Here is an 18860-nt window from a genome sequence, read left to right on the forward strand (position 1 = left end):
TGCCATGTGGGTGCTGGGATTGAACCCAGCTTAATGCTGACTCACCTCTCCAGCCCTTTCATTTTTTAAATTTTTACTTCAGTGTGAATATTGCTGTTTAAAACATGCTAAGTGGGTCTTTCACCAGATACATTTACCAGTTAGACCAAAGTACTGGATCAAAGTATTACAAATTCTGAAATCTAAGAAGATATTGATTAATTTACACTGCAGTGCATGGTGGGGGTCTCTTTCTAAGCCTCATTTTGTACTTTCTAAGTAATGAAGTACTTTTTTCTATCAACTAGTAATCTGTGCTTCTGTAAATTGTTAAATCACCTTTGGTTCATTTTTCCCCACCCACCACATACTGCTTCCTTTGATTGCAGGAGTTCTTTATCTCATCTAGCTGCCAATGCTTTGACAGTTTTAATGGTTGGCATCCAACCCCTGGACTGGAGATGGAGCCCAACAATAGAGTGCTTGGTTAGCAGCTGCAACTCATGGGTTCCCCACTATCCCCTCAAAAAGCAGGACAATCATTTTCTCCTTTGATTTAATTTTGTTGTATATTCTGATTAACCTAATGTCTTTTTAAGAATTCATTATGTGCATGTGCTCACCAAAGATAGAAAGAGAACTCTGATCTCCTGGAACTAGGTACAAAAAGTGAGAGTTGTAATGAGGGTGCTGGGAACTGAATCCAGGTCCCCTGCAAAAGCAACAAGTGCTCTTAGCTACTGAGCCATCTCTCCAACTGCAAACACCTCAGTGAATGAATGTGTCTCCCTCTGCTCCATTAGCCCTGAGACTCCCGATAACCCCTGGGTTCTGTCTGAGTCTCCTTAAGCATGTGGTAAGTGAACAATCCTCATTCTGAAAAATGAAACTCTAAACCATGCTTTCATTTAAGATTGGCACAGCACTTCTTTGAGAAATATTTCCCCCCACCCACCCAGAAAGAGTTCAGATTCATATGCCCAAAGAGGAGCTTTGTTTTACCACTCTGTCCTACTAACTTTAGCAAGGTGCAAAGAGATAGACAGATGGACGATATATACAAACAGGAATAATAACTAGCCATGGAAAAATAACCCTCTGAATATTAAATTTATCTTAGCAGGTCTGCTGCCAGCTATGTAATCCCATGACAGACTCCCAGAGAGTGAAGGAAGAGACCTGGTAACATGGCCAGGTTGACACCACAGAAAACAACACTTCTGAGTGCAGTCTAAGATACATACTGATGACATGAGCCCAAGTCACTTACCTGCCCCTTGAAGGCATCAATGATAAATTGCAAAGACTGGGGCTGTACACATTCAATGCACTTCTGAACCACATGGTTGCCATTCTGGTCTTTCACACACTTCAGGACATGGCCATCTAGCTCCCGCACCATTTCATTCTATTGGAGACAAAGAAAAAAAGGCAACACCAGAATCATAGCCAGCAAATACCCAGACAATCCCCACTCCCTGTCAAGCAGCAAAGCTCGGCAGAGATCCATAACAATTAGGGCAAAATAGTCAACTATAGCTGTGCATCAACATAGCAAGCAAGTGAAAGCGGGTGTGACCTAAAAAGTCAGCAAATTTGGAAAAGACTTGTTGAGGCCGAAAACAGTGACACCAGCCAGATATAGAAGAACACACCTGTAATTCCAGGTCAGCCTATGCTACCATAGAGAAACCTATTTTAAAAACATGACAAGGGAGAGGGAACCAGGAGGATCAAGAATTCAAGGCAAGTCTTATCTACAGAAATAAGTTCAAGGCTGAAAAACTACCACAGTCATCTTCAAATGGGGGAGGGGGGAGGAGAGAAAACACCTACATGAAGTACACAGGATAGAAAAGTTCATACAATTCATTACACTCATACTGACAACCATGTAAGCCTCTGTTAAAAATATATGTAAGTGGGGTTGATCTAGAATTTACCCAGGTGAGAAAGAGAGCTGAGCCCTCTGAACAGACCACGTTAGGCAGAAAAGGGGCAGACAAATTACAAAGTTTGTTCAAAAAGACATAGACTGGGAAGCCTTAAACCCAAGCAATGGGCTGCAATGATGCAGTCTGCATTTGCTGGGAAACCACCTGTCGATTGCATGTTAGGCCCTGTAATTCTACACCTTGAGAAGCTGAGACAGGAGGATTGCCTCAAATTTGAAGCCAGACTGAGATATTCACCAAGTTGGGCCTGCAAGGGAAAACAGAGCCAGTGGTGGTATTACATTCCTAGGGAGCCTAAGAAGTTCAAGGATAACCTAGACATGGCAAGAACATGTCTCAAATGGCTCCTTCCTTTAGTAGCATCAAGGGACATGGGGACAGAAAGAAAGCAACAGAATACAAATTTCAGAAAAGACACTGTGACTTCCAGTGTCTAGTGTCCAAATAGCAAATACAGAAAATAGGCACACAGAGAGTACAAGCACTCTATGCTAGAGTGTGAGCTGCCATCAGCTGAGATTTTTGGCTGGGGACTTTCCCCGAGACACCCTGCCTCAGGACACCTAAAGTGAAATGCTGAGCCTGGACGGGCAGGCTCCCCAGTTCCCCTACTTAATCCACCTGAGCTTTAACTTCTCTATGCTCCTCTGTATTTCTGCTAAATGCCACAGCCATTTTTAACTAGGTACCATTTATGATCCCTGAGGTGACGACTCTAGAGTAACTGAAATATCACCCAACAGAACACATTTGTGATCACAAAAGAACATTCACTAACCCAACGGCAGAGAAGAGCCACTTGCCTAGGAGACATACAGAAATGATAAAATTCATCTCCTAAAATAATAAATGTGATTCTACAACAAAGTATACAGTCCACAACAGAATAATAGTCCAAACTAAGAGAGGCACCACAGAGGAACAAGCCAATGAATCCAGCTGCTCAGTACACCAACTTGGGCACAAGATTTCCAAGGTCACTGGCAGGGCACTCACCCAACCTGAAAAAAGTCCTGGTCTCAACCCCAATATTGCCACAAAAGTGGAAGAGGAAGAGGTGGGGAGAAGAACAGAGAGAGACAGAAGAACAATAGTCCTGGAAAAAAAAAAAAAAAAAAACGTGAAAACCTGGCAAAACAACTTGCCAGTGAGGTAGGGGGGAGGAGGAGAGAAATATATAAAAGGGCCAGACCTGCTACTTTCTTTAAGTAAGTAGTCATTGTGATCAAAGAAAAAGTAGCTTCCATGTGAGGAAAAAAGCCACAAAAACTCTGAGGTCATTAAAATTCATAATGACCCAGTGAAAACTAGCCTTAGGTCTTCCTGTAATTACAAATAGCATCTTTCTTGGAGGGGGGAGGGTGGGATCTTACTATCTAGCCTTCTATGACTGGCTTTAAACTTAGGGTGAGCCTCTGGCATCTGTCGCCCAAAGTGTTGGGATTCCACTGTGTACCTCCACATATGGCTAGATGGCAAAGATCTGTCTCCAATCACAGCCACCTTCACAGCATTTTCAAGTGCCTAGCTGTGAGATGCAGCCTCAAGTGCCCTGGGCTCCACCAGCCTTCAACTGCCACCATCTGTACCACTGGATGGTAGTGGAATGGATTTGAGTCAGAGCTGGTGGGATTCTGCCTGGCTCAGAACGAGTCCATAACAAAGATTCTCATTATCGAACTTGGTCCTCAGTGAGGGCAAGTGGGTCATCACTGCCAGACAACAGCAATCCCTCCACAGAGAAGGCCAAGGGAACTCAGAGCACAGAGGCTGAGGGGTACAGGCCAGAGGCCTTGGCACCACCTGCCACAAACAGCTGTGGTGTGCTTCCCTACCTTTGGGCCTCTTGGGTGACTCGCCTATCATCCCATTTGCGGCAGCTATGTGTGCAGGCCTCTGTTCCCTTTTTCCTGTCTAACCCCCAGCCTTGATTCTGCATGGGTGGGGTGAGGGGATCCTCCACAGGCAGCACTGTTTTCCACTGCTCTGTCTACCACACCGTGGGCCAGTGGCAAGGACCAGGTCTCAGTATCTCCATGCTGCCAAGCACTGACACACAGCAGGCATGAGCATGTGATCAGTGAAGAGGGAGAGTCAAGGAGATGGCAAGTGGGCTGAATCAAAATTCAGGTTTGTTGGAATGTTTGGTGCCACTTGAAGAGAATTTTAAGCAGCATTTTATGTGTCTACAACCTCCCTGTAAGTGCAGCTACCAGGCTAATGCACTAGTCAAAGAGATGAGGCTGGAAACAGTTTCACATAAAACACCTGATCCACCAGATACTTGCAAACAGACTGGGCAATTCCTGCTTGCTCTGCAAATGGGAAGTCATGAGAGCCCCATAAGGTAACTAAGAACCTCCACACTGACATTACCCGGCTCAATGCATGCACCACAGAGAAACACCAAGAGAAAAGTGAAAGGGAAACTTACAATTACCTGCTGGTCTGAGGGAATAAATTCCAAAGCTTTCTGGATAACTCGGCAGCCATACATCTGCAGTGCCAGTGACAGGACATGGCCTCGAATCCTCTCAGCCAAAGCCAGCTTCTGTTCATGGCTGCCAAACTAGACATAATGTGCGAGACACCATTACTTAAATAAAGGAGACAAACAGCAAACAAAAGTTTTCCTTAACCCATGTTGTGTTCAGCCTCGACTTCTTGCTGCCCCACTGCCTAGGACCAACCATGTCTTTTAAGGAGTCACTATTTCCTACGGCTACCATTTCTTGGTTTGTGACCTGAGGAACTTTCTTTAATGCTCAGCAATGTCTTGGCCACCTTGCAAGAAATATTTAATGTCCTAAGGAATTATGGTATTAACAATAATTTCTAAACGGAGGAAGCCATATCCTGTTATTCCAAAGCCAGCAAAACAGAGATGGAATTGTCTTCAAGGTTCAACATGCCTATGATCAGGTGATGTCTTACGTTGTATTAAGGCAGCCCACGTATAAGGGGAAGGTTACGGGCAGGTAGGCCCTTTCACCCAAGTGACTCTGTCAAGTGCAAGCCAAGTTCACACAACATTCTGATGATTTAGTGTTTTTCAAGTACTATCGCAATTAACTGGAAGCCATTGAAAGGAGAAGCTGAGCGAAGTCCAAGAGGTTACACTATAGAGTGTTCTCCCAAGGGCTGTTTTCCATCCTTGGGGTATTGTTCTCGTTTGAATAAAACCATAATGGGACTGTCCACATCTACATGGTTCCACCCATTGGCCTATGGATGTTCTTTGGCTTGCTCCAAATCACAGGACTACACTTCACATTTGTTCTGACATCACAAGCTGCCTATTCGACAGCACTATTAATGTTAGAGACAAATCAGCAGTGCAGAGATAGTAAAGAATCAGAGGCACACCCCACTGATTTCTTAGAGCTGCTGGATAACTGAGTGTTGGTGAGGAAAGTGGGCAGGTAAGGTCTGAGAAAGCCACTCTTAAACCTGCATACAAATAATAGGCCATAAGAAATTTGTGGACTTGCTTGTTAGTAGATAAGCTCAGAGTCCCAGCAACTGTCCCCATCCCTGATCCCTTCTCTCAATGTTTTTGTGTCACATAACAGCTTGAAGCTGCTGACAATGATAAACAATGGCAACAATATTACTATTAACAACATAAAAATAAAGAGTAAAAATAAATTTTAACTAGACGAAGCAGACATTATCCATTACTAATGTACTTCCAAAGAAATCTGGAGTCCATGACTCAAGTTAATGGGCAAAAGAAGGAAGCAAGGCCAAAGGAAGTCCCCATACACACAACTCCAGGTCACAACGGAAGCAATGATGCTGGTATACAGAGCGAAGTCCTTAGGTATCTTTCATTGTTTTTCACTCTCACAATGTCTTATTGCAATCTGTGAGCATCTAAAGAACTGTGCTGGAGACTACAGAGGTAGGGCTCACAGGTAAGAGCAAGTATTACTCTTCCAGAGGACCTGAGTTTGATTCCCAGCACCCACCATGCAGCTCACAACTGGCTGACACCAGTTTCAAAGAATACAATGTCTGAGGCCTCCTCAGACAACCCTCCTCCCCCATATATAAACATGATTTTTTTAAAATCCATGTTTTTTTTTTAAGGCTGGGCATGGTGGTACGTGCCTTTAATCCCAGCATGTAGATCCCAGCATGTAGAAGACAGAAGCAGAGGCAGGTGGATCTCTGTGAATTCAAGCCCAGTTTGGTCTACATACTATGTTGGGTCTCACATGAAGATTGTTGTCAACCCATAGTTTAGGAGCACATGTGTGTGGGCATTAACACTGATAAGGAACTGGAGAATTACTGAAAATCCTCAAGAAGACACTATCAATTCATTTTAAAGGCTGAAATGGGCAACTGTGCTCTGAAGATTCTCAAAGACAAAGGGCAGAAAGAACAAAGACATACTTCAAAGAACTTCTGAATGACGTAATTTCCAAACACATCCACCATAAGTTGGTACGCAGCCTGGAGGATTTCATTGAAGACAAGCTGGCGCTCAGCTGCTGTGGCACGCTCTAGTTTCAGCTGAATGAATCTGAAGAACAGAGTGAAGGGGCAATCAAACCACACACGGAGATGATTTGCAAAGGTGTGAAGGGTGTCACTTGACAGATCAAGTCCTACAACATGTGGCCCATGTGCCCTAAAAATGCCGGGGATTTTGTTTAGATAGGGCCTCACTATATAGCCTTGTCAGACCTAAAACCTACTGTGTAGACGAAACTGGCCGTGGAACCAGAGATCCTCCTACCTCTGCCACCCTAATGCTGGGCTGCTGAGCTATTTAAGTCAACCTAAAGATCCCTGAGGGAAGATCTCTGAATTTCCCTAACACGGTTGGTCCAGCTCTGAAGAATGTATTTTGTTCCAGTGTGCTGTACTACAGGGTGGCCTATATACAAAAGCACCAGCTCTGCTTGACTTGGATCTTTAGAGAACAGCCCCTCATTGGGAACTTAAAGCTCACGGTTCTTACTCTATTCTATAACTCACATCCATAAAAGGAGGCATTCTTTAGTATTTAAAATAGTGCTAGTTGTTTGACTCATTTAGGTGACTCCATAGGAAAACTTGCTCTCTCTGCACCTGGCCTCCATTCGTCAGGTGGGAAGGCTGGCAGAAGCTACAGAGGAGGAAAATCACAACAGATGAGGGAAGAAGGATGAGTGATAACATCTCACCTTGCTGGGGCCCTAAGCCCAATATGTCCCTCTGGGGGCACTTCTAGAGCTTTCCCCCTTTACAACAATGATAGGCCTGTCCTGCTCCTAAGAATGAGGGATCCACACTGCCATGTGACAGTGTGTCCTCCAGAACAGATCTTTCAGTGCTGACCACTGTAGGGCATGCACAGGGCTTCCTGGGAAGATTGTTTCTTCAAGTGTAGAGATGGGTGCAACTTTTGGTGGTGGTGTATATAAAACAGGGTCTTAGTGTAAAACAAGATGGCTTGAATTTGTGGCACTCCTCTTGCCTCTGCCTCTTAGGTACTGGAATTATTGGTATGTACCACCATGCCCAGGGGCAAACAATAGTATTTTAAGAAATTCTTGTGAACTAGAAACAGACTATTCACTCATAAATCAATGTAAAAAGTTTGCTGAAAGTCCATAGTCCCGACTGCTAAAAGATCTTTTCAAACATTTGATCATCTGATGACCCCATGCCCATATCCCTCTGAAATAAAGCACTTGGAGGCACAGCAGAGGTCCTATTATTTTTCTGGTGTGGAATCTATCTGAGGCATGGAACTTCAGTTATGCTGGGGCCAAAGCCAGGTCCTTACCTAGACCCATGCTGGTCTTGGGAAAATTCCATTATATGCCCAGCAATCTCCCGTAGTTGTAAATTAGGGTACCGGTTATTTCGAAAATCTTCCAAAAGTCTGCTCCTGCCAGAGGGCATAACATCAGACATTCCATATCTCAAGCGAGAGGAAGAAAACAGGGTGCTGCTGGGGCTGAAGAGGCTGGAGGCACTGCTTGCGCTGCGGTACTTGGCTTCGGCACCAGGAGCAGCGGAGATGTATCTTCCACTGCCATTTGTCAGTCCTCCTGTTGGTTACAGAATAGAAAAACTTGAGTGCATGCTTAGGGAGCCTCGTTTCAGAGGAAAATGCACCCCTCCTGCCCCCCTCACAAGCCTGCATCACCTCACTTCTTCCATGCCACTGTGTTACGAGCAGACCACGCTACTACTACTGTGACTTTCACAAGGCCCACTCACCAATCTGGAAGGAAACATTTGCACAAAGATTGAGAAAGAAATATTTATTTGGGGTTTTTGTTTGTTTGGTGGTTGTTTTAGCCACTGATAGCAGACTGATAGCAAAATTGGTGCTATAGTGCTGGAGAGACAGCTCAGAGATGGAGCACTTGCTAGCATGTATGAGGCCCTGGATTCAATCCCCAGCACTACCTAAAAAGGAGAAAATGAAACCGAGTAAAAAGAATGGAGCAATACTTAATTAATAAAATTGGGGCATAGCAATTGCAGTAAGGACTCAGAAAATATAAAGCACATTGAGGCCTCTGAGCTTGTATACTCAGAGCAGCACAGGGATTAACTGACTCCATTTCAAAATAACCTCAACTCCCAGCTGAAGTCCACCCTTTATAATCAGCACAAACAGGGGTGGGATACAGCTCAGGGTAGGGCACTTGCTTTCACGGTACTGCAATGAGAGAATTTATGTACAGCAAACTCTTGGAAAGCTTTCTTGAAGGAATAATTTGAAACCTAAGCAGAATTTGAAAATCTCCCATCTAAGACAGATGGGTAGTTTCCAAGGTCCTCATCAATAAGCAGCTGTTAATAATGTCCATGGAACAAAGTCTAACGTGCTGCAGCAATAAACAGCCTTCATGGTACTTCATATAAATTTGAGACCCTAAACAAGTAAGACAGAGTTATGACCAAAATTTTGACTTAACAAAGAGTAAAGCACTATTAGAGCATGGGTCAGTGGCAGAGTCTAGTTTAGCATAGGTATACCACTGGGCTCCACCTGACATCATACACACAAGCAGCAAAGTAGCATAGTAAGTACACAGGGACCAATCCATATGGTTCACATGGTTTTTCGAAGATCCGGTTTCTCTGTGTAAATCCAATTGTCCTCAGATTCAGGCAGCCACCTGCCTCTGCTTCCCAAGTGCTGGGATTAAAGGTATAGGCCACCACGCCCAGCTTGGTTCATATGATTCCCCACCCCTACCCCCGACAGCGTTTCTCTGTGTAACTAACTGCCTTGGCTATCCTGGAACTCACTTTATAGATCAGGCTGGCCTGGAACCCCAGCAGTAATATGTTGTTAACTTTTATTGCATTACAAAGAATGATATCTTTTGTTCCCTGGCATTCAAAAGGTTGCCATCAGGGCCTTGGACATGCTAGTCAAAAGCTCTACCACTGAAGTGCATCCCAGCACTGGGGTGTTTTCCTCCAATCATTGTAAATAAATCAACCCAAAATGGCTAAGTAATGAGAAGCACATTATCAACCACTGACCAGTATGCTATGACATGCAATGGCAACTACAGAAAGAGAGCTAACTCGGATCTCTCCACAAATCCCAGGACCCAGCTTCAAAAGTCTAAGGCTCAGCATTGACTGGTGCATGCCTTTAATCCCAGCACGCGGGAGGCAGAGGCAGGCGGATCTCTGTGAGTTCGAGGCCAGCCTGGTCTACAAGAGCTAGTTCCAGGACAGCCTCCAAAGCCACAGAGAAACCCTGTCTCGAAAAACCAAAAAAGTCTAGGTCTCAGTCAAAGTGATGAAACCTAAAACAACAACAGCTGCTGCTGCTGCACAAAGTTACACAGTAGAAAACAGTTTCTGAGTGTCTGTCTATACTTAGTTCTCCCATAGATGCTTCCCATGGTTCCTAATGGCGTTTACCCAAAAACGTAATACACATAGTTCTAATGGTAAGAGTGGAAAGCAAGACCCTTAGCCCTGCAGTCACAGCTCTCACAGCTGTATATGGATTGTTTTTAGGCTCAGTTACATCAATTTTCCTCATTCTTCAGGAAGTTGCATTTTCATCACATTCCATAATACTTCTGATCGCAAATGGATTTACTTAAAAATAAAAAATAGTCTAAAGATGCTCTCTATTCCAGTCAGAAACCATTCTTTCTTCTGACTGGTGAGAAGAGGACAAAGAAATGGTCACAAGGTTGGTGGGGCAGCAGGTACTGCAGATGTGTTGGTCACAATAAGCACGCCTAAGAAGGAACAGTACAAACACACACAACTTTCAAGTAATGTCAGATTCTGTGTCATCAGGTCACTGACCAAGGCAGAAGGTATACTAAAAGGAAGCCAGATCCTTGCCAACAGAGTCAAATAATGGAACAAATAATCCTCAACACTGCCCTACCTCTCAATTTCCAGTTACATACACTAAAAAATGCAGTACTGTTGAAGCTAGCATTAGATAGACTTTGTTAATGATGTGGCCAAAATTATGCTAATACTTAATTCAAACAGCTGGAGGAAATGATAGCTAATATGCTCCTAAATTACATATTTATATTCAAATTTTGATGTACTAGCTCTTTTATTAATGAGAAAAGAAGTATATACAAATCTCTGAAGGAGAAAAACTTTCTTGGTTAATTTGCAGACATTCTGCGTGTGCCAAGTATTTTCTCCATGCATTAAAGTAATACAAAACCCAACACGAGCACCCTCAAGTTCTCTGGTCTTTTTCTGATTTTCAGTATTCTCAATATTTATTGACCAAATTATTGCTCTTGGACTAGGAATGAAAACAAAAACAAACAAGCAAGCAAACAAACAAACAAACCCAAACATGTCCAGTTCCTAGCAGTCAGTCTACCTGCAGGTACCCCACTACCACCACCTGTGACATACATACCCCCACACCTTAAGTGCCCCTCTGTAGTGAAGACTGAAGCTTAGGCACTCATGCTACGCAAGAACTTGATCACCAGGCTACATCCAACATTAACTCAAAATGAGCACAATAACTTTAAGAGTTAAAAAAAATAAAACTTGGGATAAAGCACTTGCTACTCTCCCTAAGGACTGTTTGGTTCTCAGCATTCATGTCAGGTGGCTCACAATGCCAGCTCCATGGATCCAATGACTCTGGACTCACACACACGCGCACACACACAATTTCAAAACATAAAAACGAATCCTTTTTTTGTGGTTTTTGGAGACAAGGTTTCCCTGTATAACCCTGGCTGTCCTGAAATTCGCCCTGCAGACCAGGCTGGCCTTGAACTCACAGAGAAACACCTGTGTCTCCTTCCTCTCCCTCTCTCCCTCCCTCCCTCCCTCCCTCTCTCTCTCTCTCTCTCTCTCACCCCTCTCTCCCCCTCCCTCCCTCCCTCCCAAATTTTTAGAACATGGGAAGACCTTGAGTTAGGAAAAATGTTTCCTAGATAGCCAAAAGTTCAATGAAGTAACTATTATCAAAATTAAAACCTGACACACTTTAAAGACAACATTTCTAAAATAGGAAAAACAAAATACCGGGAACACAAAGACTTCTTGTAATTCCAGTAAGTCAAAGTTTTAAACGAGATAAACACATGAAGAGAGATTTCAACGATAACTCAAGATTAATAAGCACATAAAAAATGCTCTAAAGTAAGGGCATATAAAACCAGCACTTGGGCAGGCAGATCTCTGTGAGTTTGAGACCAGCCTTGTAGACAAAGCCAGTTCCAGGACAGGATCCAAAGCCAGACACAGAAACCCTATCTCGAAAAACCTAAAACACAAACAAACAAAACCAGCACTTGGGAGACTAAAGCAGGAAGATTACAAGTTTGGGCGGAGCTTGAGCTATAGGTAAAACTTTGTCTCAACCTCCTCCCAAAAATGCCCTAAAATCACAAGTCATCAGGGAAATGGAAAATAAAAACAACAATAAAATACTAAAAAGGCTGTATCAATCAGACAAAAAATGTTAATAAGGAAATTGACTTTGGAATCCTGGTATACTTCTGGTGAGAAGGGAACCCATTACACCAGCCTATAGAGCAGATGAACAATTTCTCAAAATAAAGTTGAATACAACCTAGCACCTGAGAGGCAGAGGCAGAGGCAGAGGTAGGCAGATCTGTGAGTTCCAGGCAGCCAGGGCAACATATAAGATGCTATCCCAACAAAAAGAAAAGGCTGATACACAATCTACTCCAAGGGAAACAGCACAGCTACAGAAATGCCTACATTAAAATATTCACAGCTGTATTATGTGTAACAGCCAAAGCAAGAAAAACGCCCACGAAATGTGAGTTGTAGGACAAAAGTTCCAAAAAAAACAGAAAATGGTTCAATAAGAAGGATCTACTGGCATATAATGTAACAATGACCAATCTAAATAAGAAATGAAAATAAAAATTAATTCATCATTGTTAATTTAACATCAGGATCAAGTGCAAATAGGAATGACAGACAGGATACATCTGGCTGCCACCATTTTTCTTTTTCTAAACGAGTTCAATTAGAAGACAACTAGATTGGAGAGATGGCTCGGCTGACAAGGAAGAGCACGGGCTACTCTGCTGGCTCCAGGATGGATTCCCAGTATACACACAACAGCTCACAACAGCCTCTACCTCCAGTTTCAGGGGATCTGACCTTCCCTTCCGGTCTCTTTGAACATCAGGGAAATACTAGGAGCACAAACATACATATACCCAAACACATTTTTTTAAAAATCTAAAAACCAAAATAATGACAAAACAAACCAACAATAATACCCAAACAACTCAACAAAACTTTATAGACTTAGTTATAACGCGCTGGCTCAAAAGACATTGGGCATATAACATAACAAGGATATATATTAAAAATAAAACTCTGGGCCAGGCATTGGTGGCGCACGCCTTTAATCCCAGCACTCAGGAGGCAGAGGCAGGCGGATCTCTGTGAGTTCGAGGCCAGCCTGGTCTACAGAGCGAGTTCCAGGACAGCCTCCAAAATAGTACAGAGAAACCCTGTCTCGAAAAACCAAAAACACTCTGCCAGGCAGTGGTGGCCCACACCTTTAATCCCAGCACTCGGGAGGCAGAAGCAGGAGGATCTCTGTGAGTTCGAGGCCAGGCTGGACCGACACCCTCCAAAACAATCAGCGAAACCCTGTCTCCTAAAACCAAAATAAATAAATAAATAAAAATAAAACTCTGCTCAAATCTGAGACAAACAAGGCAAGGTACTCAAGCTCTGAGAAGGCTCCCCAAATGTGGAATAAGGTACTCAACCCACGCCTGTACTTTCCAGTGGTGCAAAAAGTGAGGCAGGCAAACTGAGGCAATGAATGAATATTCAGTCCTCCATCTCTCTCAGCTTATCCCCTCCTGATCAGCAGCCAGACTTTCAGCTGCTAAGAAACACTGCTGTTCAAAATGTCCCATCCACTTATCTGTCTATGAGGACTGTCAGTAAGAAAGTTTTTTTTCACTTCAGAATATACACATTCTGATACATATTCAGGTGTGTGACACACACGTGCACATGCGCACGCATGTGCTCACACACACACACACACACACACACACACACACAGTCTCCAAACTCAACACCATTCTTGGATAATAACAACTTTATTGCAGATGTCATCAAACTTTCCTTGATGTTATAAAACCATTTTACAAATGTCTCTCTCCAAATGAAATCATGGTATTCACCATTATTCAGTTCTCACTGCCACATATCCAAAGCCACATTTAAACGAGCTCAGTAAAAGAAGAATCTTTTAGAAAACATATCCCTTGCTGATTTGTCTAGGACACACTCATTTAAAGTCACCACCACAAAATAATAGCACCCTCACCTCGCCATTTGCTCATAAAATGTGTTCTCCACTTCTCTAATTCAAATTTCCCCATCTGGAAAGTAAATTATTACCTCGATTCCATACCTGAGAAACAAGAGAGAGGGGCATGCCTTGTTTCTGGATAAGAAATCTGCATCCCTGCCCAATACTACTATAATTTTCCTATTGTTCTTAAAGCCTGCTGTTGGGAATCGTCAAAAATCTCACCCATGGGAAAAAACTAAGTTTTTTTTATGATAGGGGAAAGTATCTATATCCAGTTATAAATAGACTGTAGGCTTGGAGCAGATTTATAAATACTTAATCAGGCAAAAAAAATCGATGAAAAGCTTTATGTGAAAAAAAAAAGCTACTAACTCTTATACATGGGGAGGGAAGAAGCAACATGTTCAGGGTGTTTCATTCCAGGTGCTGCACTAGTGACTATGCTTTCCTCTCTGTGTCCTCCTGCCTCACTGTGATGAGGGTTACTGTGTTTGCCCGAGAGTAAAATGTGCACACTGAAGCTGCAGTGAATACATAGCATGTATTCAGATGCTAGGCAATCCCCAAATGTTGTGAAGCTGCAGGTACAACCTGAGCAACTTGAGGTATTTACCAAAGGCACAGTACACCAGGACACTTGTAGGATAGAGGGACCACAAAGTACTTATATTCTTTGCTTATGCAAAGTTCTTGTAATGTCATTGGTGGCAAGATTTCTAGCGTTCAAGGTGGTGTTAGAGTAATGGTTCTTACCCAGGTTTAAGCTTGAAGAGGATCCATGTGAAGAGAGGGAAGGAGGTGGTGTCTGTGAATGTCCTGGTCCCTGACTAGGGAGAGGCATGCCCACGGGTCCAGGAGAGGAGGAAAAGCTAAGGCCGTTATAAAAACTGTGTCCAATGGGGGTCAAGCTGCTCGATGTCCTCTTATAAAGGTCACTGCTGCCAGTCAGGGAGTCACGGCGGGAGCCACTGCCAGTGTTGGAGTTTGCAACTAAAATGGAATTAAAACAATGCAGATAAGAACAGCCTGTTCTCTGAAGAACAAGCCCAGTGGCCTGTTCTAACACTTTGATCCAGACTCCTTACCACTGCACATGTGTCAGCAGAGACAGCCTAACTGTTAATGTAGCAGTTCTAGGGTAATAAATAAAGAGGACATGGCTTGGGTTAACAGAGGTTTTATTCAAGCCATCACACAAATATGCCAAATTTACCTTCCTATAGTGTCACAGATATTACTGGATGGGGGCAGGTTAAAAAGTTTTGACGGCCACATGAGCTACGGGAAAGTGAAAGGAAACGAACTAGAAAGAGCCTTTCAATAGCCAAAAGATTCTGGCAGAAAAATGGAATACAGAAAAAGGATGTTTAGCAGGGCACTGCCCCACTACACACGTCTGTCTTTTGCAGGCCTATCGTCTGGGTGGGCTCCATCAGGAGCTACTGCTAGATTACAGCTCCAGTCAGTACACCTTCTCTCAGACATGCCCTTCTGTTCTGAAATCACACTGCTGATGACCACTCCAGGCATCCCACTGTCCATCAGACTACATTCTTGCATTCTTCTACTATCGAAACAGAATGTTTCAGACTAGCATCCTTCCCCCCCAATGTTCCACAGCATATCCCTTAATGCCAAGTCCCGGGGGCATAATCCTGAATGTGGAGCCCCCAGCCCTATGACCTTCAGTGATTCCTTCTCCCTCAACTTAACACCCACACTGCCCTAGTTCCCTCCACATGCTTCCTAATGCCTGGAAGAACCTCTCTTTAGTTTTCAATGCCTGAAACAAACTGACGAGGTGAGCATAAGTAAGAGTCAACATAAGAATGGACCTAAAAGAGGTCCCAGCAGCATAACTTGATTTCCATAATCCAACATCTCAAAGGTCAAGTGGGCTGACTAGATTCCCAGAAATTTGATCCAAACTGCATGTGGTATCTATTCAGGGTGTCATGCACTGTGAGTGTTCCAGAAAGATTATAAAATTTATACAAATTGATTTTTAACAGACTCTCAGTCTAACTTCTACCTGCTGTTCCAAACCCTCCAAGGGCCGATCCCAGGGTGGCACCAAGAGAGCTGCTGCTTCCGAATCCCAAGGATGTGTTGGCAGGCTGGGCAGAGCCCTGAGAGAAGAGGGAGCTGCTCTGAGAGTTGCTGCTCAGAGAGTTGTTGCCATAGAAGGAGCTAGAAGCCAGGTTGTTACTAGGCTGCTGGGGCTGGGGCTGGGGCTGCTGGGTGCCTAAAGGTCGAAATGGTCCATTTGTGGTTCCAGCAAGACCACCGGCCGCTCCATTTGCTGAAGCTGCAGCCGCTGCGACAGCTGTGAGAAAGAAAGCAAACCATTAGGCTAAGAAAAGTACTAGCCACATACCCAGACTGTACTGTATCCATTTTCAAAAAATCTTTAAATGCTATTCTCTTTTTAAGGCTGACACAGACCTTTATATAAAGAACTGTACAAATCTGTCTTTGATTCCATCATCTAAAGTTTTTACTGTCTATTCCTATTATTGACTTGAAGTGAAAATTCCACTTCTAGCAGACAAGTTCTCTACTGGAAGATTTAAATATCTCCAATTTCAAATGGCTCAAGCATTATACAGATCCATTTCATACAACTACTTCCTAAAATCTCAAATTCTATCCACACCCATGGACACTTTTTCCCCAAAACTACTTTATCTATATACCTTCAAGATCCTCTTTTTAACATAACTGCTCTTTTTATGACAGTCACTCTCGTGTGTGTGTGTGTGTGTGTGTGTGTGTGTGTGTGTGTGTGTGTGTGTGTGTGTGTGTATTCATTCAGCAACAGAGCTGCACTATGTAACCCTTACTGGAATAGAATTTTAACTCAGAGATCCATCTGCCTCTGCCTCTGCCTCCTGAGAACTGGGATTGGAAGTATGTGCTATGGACCCAACTTAAAAAAAAAAAAAAAAAACCCACCAACCCACCAACACAGAGATTAATATAGAAGATCTCACCACACTACCAATCAATGCATTATTCTGCCAGTTCTCAAGGTTACCCATGTCTGAAATACATCCCCATGCCAAAACAACACCCCCCCAAAAGCCCTCTGAAAAACAATGTGCTGCTAGCCTTGTGAATAATGCCTGAAGTACCATTCCCTGTGCATGATCTCACATCTAACCCAGGTGCCTCAGAATCAACAACAGAATCCAAATCCACCAGATTGCCTTACGACTTCTGATTCTCTTTTGAAATATTACAGGGTATATTTTCCAGTTAAATAGTGGTTGATTCCCTCTCTGGAGTCCTCCAAAATAAAGCTCACCTGCTTGTGCAGCTGAGGAGCTAATGATGACTGGTGCCGGAGCAACAAGTCGAACTGGAGCACCAAGGCCATTTCTTGCTCCTGCATTCACCACAAGGGCACCAGTTTGGTCATAGTAAGCAGCAGGTGCCAAGACTGGATAACCTGGGGATAGTGAACAACAACAAATATAGACAATGTCAGTCTCCACTGTGCAAAGTATTAAGTGGAAATTCCTGAAACACACACTTGTAAGTATTAAACCACACAGCCATTCTAAGTTCTACCCTCCTGTAAATGCCACCTGCTCATTTCCTACAGCTGTCTAGTTACAAGACCCTCTCACCCGTGCTGCCATGCTAACAACAACAGTGGGAAAGCGCCTGAGTGCTGCAGCTTCTGATGCCACAACAAAAATCTCTGTATTCAAGTTGCTAAAAATCTATAGTAACTCTAAGCTGTTGTGGTTGTTTCGGAAAAAAATGGTCTCCATAGGCTTATATATTTGAATATATAAGCATTTAAACCAAAAGGCTGTTCAATCTTCACTCTGAGGTGAAAAAGGCTGCCAAGGCAAACCTCACATTCTAATCAATGGGAAACTCACAGATCTCTCACGTGTAAGGATGACCAATGACTGGCTCAGAACAAAGCTCTCATCAATGACCTCTGGTCTAAGTGAGGGCAAGTATGTTTCATCCCCGCCAGTCCCGAATCATACAGGCCCGGACAAGCCAAAAGCATTGCCCACTCTTCTTAAGTGCACACTTTTTTGGCCCAGCGAAATGTTAGGAACATCAGCACAACTTTACCTGGCATGCCTGCAGCAAGACCCTGTCCAAAGGCAAGAGCAGAATTCACTGCTGCAGCTGCTACAAGGGGATCTGTTTGCTGTCCCTGCTGATTCTGATTTGGGGTCAAAGGACGTTGGCTAGCTCCTCCACGAAGAACCTAGGAAAGGGACAGAGAAATGCCATCTCTCAGGAAGTTTAATATTCCCTAAGTAGAGTCAGCAGTTTTTAAATGTGTGTGTGTTTGTGTGTCTGTCTTGGGAACACCCAGCAATAAAATGTTTCTTATAATGGTTTCATTCCACAGCATAGCTAGTAGGTTAAAAATTCAATTCATCTCATTATATGTGTAAAACTTCATTCTGGTATCCTTAGTTGTAAATACAACCTTTAGAAACAGTTGGAGTGTACCGGTGGAGGTGGCTAATGCCTTAAATCTCAGGACTCCGAAGGCACAGGCAGGTAAATCCCTGAGTCTGAGGACAGCCAGGGATACACAGAGAAACCTGTCTCAAGAAACAAACAACAACAACAACAAAAAACAAAAACAAAAACAAAACAAAACAAAAACCAGTGGGGGGTGGTGGTGGAGTTGGATGATGAAACAGTGAAGCACAGCAAAGAGAGACTGTTTCTTTAATAAAATAGTTAACTCTTACCATGGATCAGATGATAAAAACAGAACTATAAACAGGCTAAGTATATTTTACCCTAGGCAATATGGAAGATAATAACAGGGCTGGAAAGATAGCTCAGCTTAACATTAAGAACTCTTGGGGAGAACCCAGGTTCAATTCCCAGCACCCACACAGCAGTTCACGAATGCCTATAACTCCAGTTCCAATAGAGCCAATTCTCTCTTCTGGCCTCCCAGACACACATGCAGGCAAAACACTCATACATAAAAAAACTGGGAAGGACGGGGGAGGGATACAATGCAATGTCAGACTCCTGACAAGGGCATAAAGAATAGAAAGGAATAGAAGGGAGCAGTTCAGAGAGGTCTAACCACAGATGTGAGGTGTCTATCAATACATACACATATTACC

At 43.4% G+C, this 18860-nt stretch overlaps 1 protein-coding gene and 2 non-coding genes across 27 annotated transcripts in view; all 3 read right to left on the reverse strand.

The window, feature by feature from the left end:
* Nucleotides 1–18860, reverse strand: part of Pum1 (pumilio RNA binding family member 1) — a 107549-nt gene that overhangs the window by 12144 nt on the left and 76545 nt on the right. For 12 of the 25 annotated variants that reach the window (XM_040756517.1, XM_040756509.1, XM_040756497.1 and 9 more), the window contains 8 exons: nucleotides 17833–17971; nucleotides 17042–17185; nucleotides 15764–16060; nucleotides 14488–14724; nucleotides 7717–7984; nucleotides 6336–6465; nucleotides 4369–4503; nucleotides 1250–1387 (listed from right to left, as the gene is read on the reverse strand). In XM_040756517.1, the coding sequence (XP_040612451.1) occupies nucleotides 1250–1387; nucleotides 4369–4503; nucleotides 6336–6465; nucleotides 7717–7984; nucleotides 14488–14724; nucleotides 15764–16060; nucleotides 17042–17185; nucleotides 17833–17971 (1488 nt within the window). The remainder of the gene's footprint in view (nucleotides 1–1249; nucleotides 1388–4368; nucleotides 4504–6335; nucleotides 6466–7716; nucleotides 7985–14487; nucleotides 14725–15763; nucleotides 16061–17041; nucleotides 17186–17832; nucleotides 17972–18860) is intronic. The other 13 variants (XM_040756518.1, XM_040756510.1, XM_040756504.1 and 10 more) reach the window with 5 other exon arrangements.
* LOC121144179 lies at nucleotides 3572–3654 on the reverse strand. The gene has a single exon (XR_005881502.1). It is a non-coding gene; the product is annotated as a small nucleolar RNA SNORD103/SNORD85 (small nucleolar RNA).
* Nucleotides 17657–17729, reverse strand: LOC121144180. The gene has a single exon (XR_005881503.1). It is a non-coding gene; the product is annotated as a small nucleolar RNA SNORD103/SNORD85 (small nucleolar RNA).

Source organism: Mesocricetus auratus, unplaced genomic scaffold (assembly GCF_017639785.1).
Source record: "Mesocricetus auratus isolate SY011 unplaced genomic scaffold, BCM_Maur_2.0 Super-Scaffold_100014, whole genome shotgun sequence".
In the NCBI taxonomy this organism is placed as follows: domain Eukaryota; kingdom Metazoa; phylum Chordata; class Mammalia; order Rodentia; family Cricetidae; genus Mesocricetus; species Mesocricetus auratus.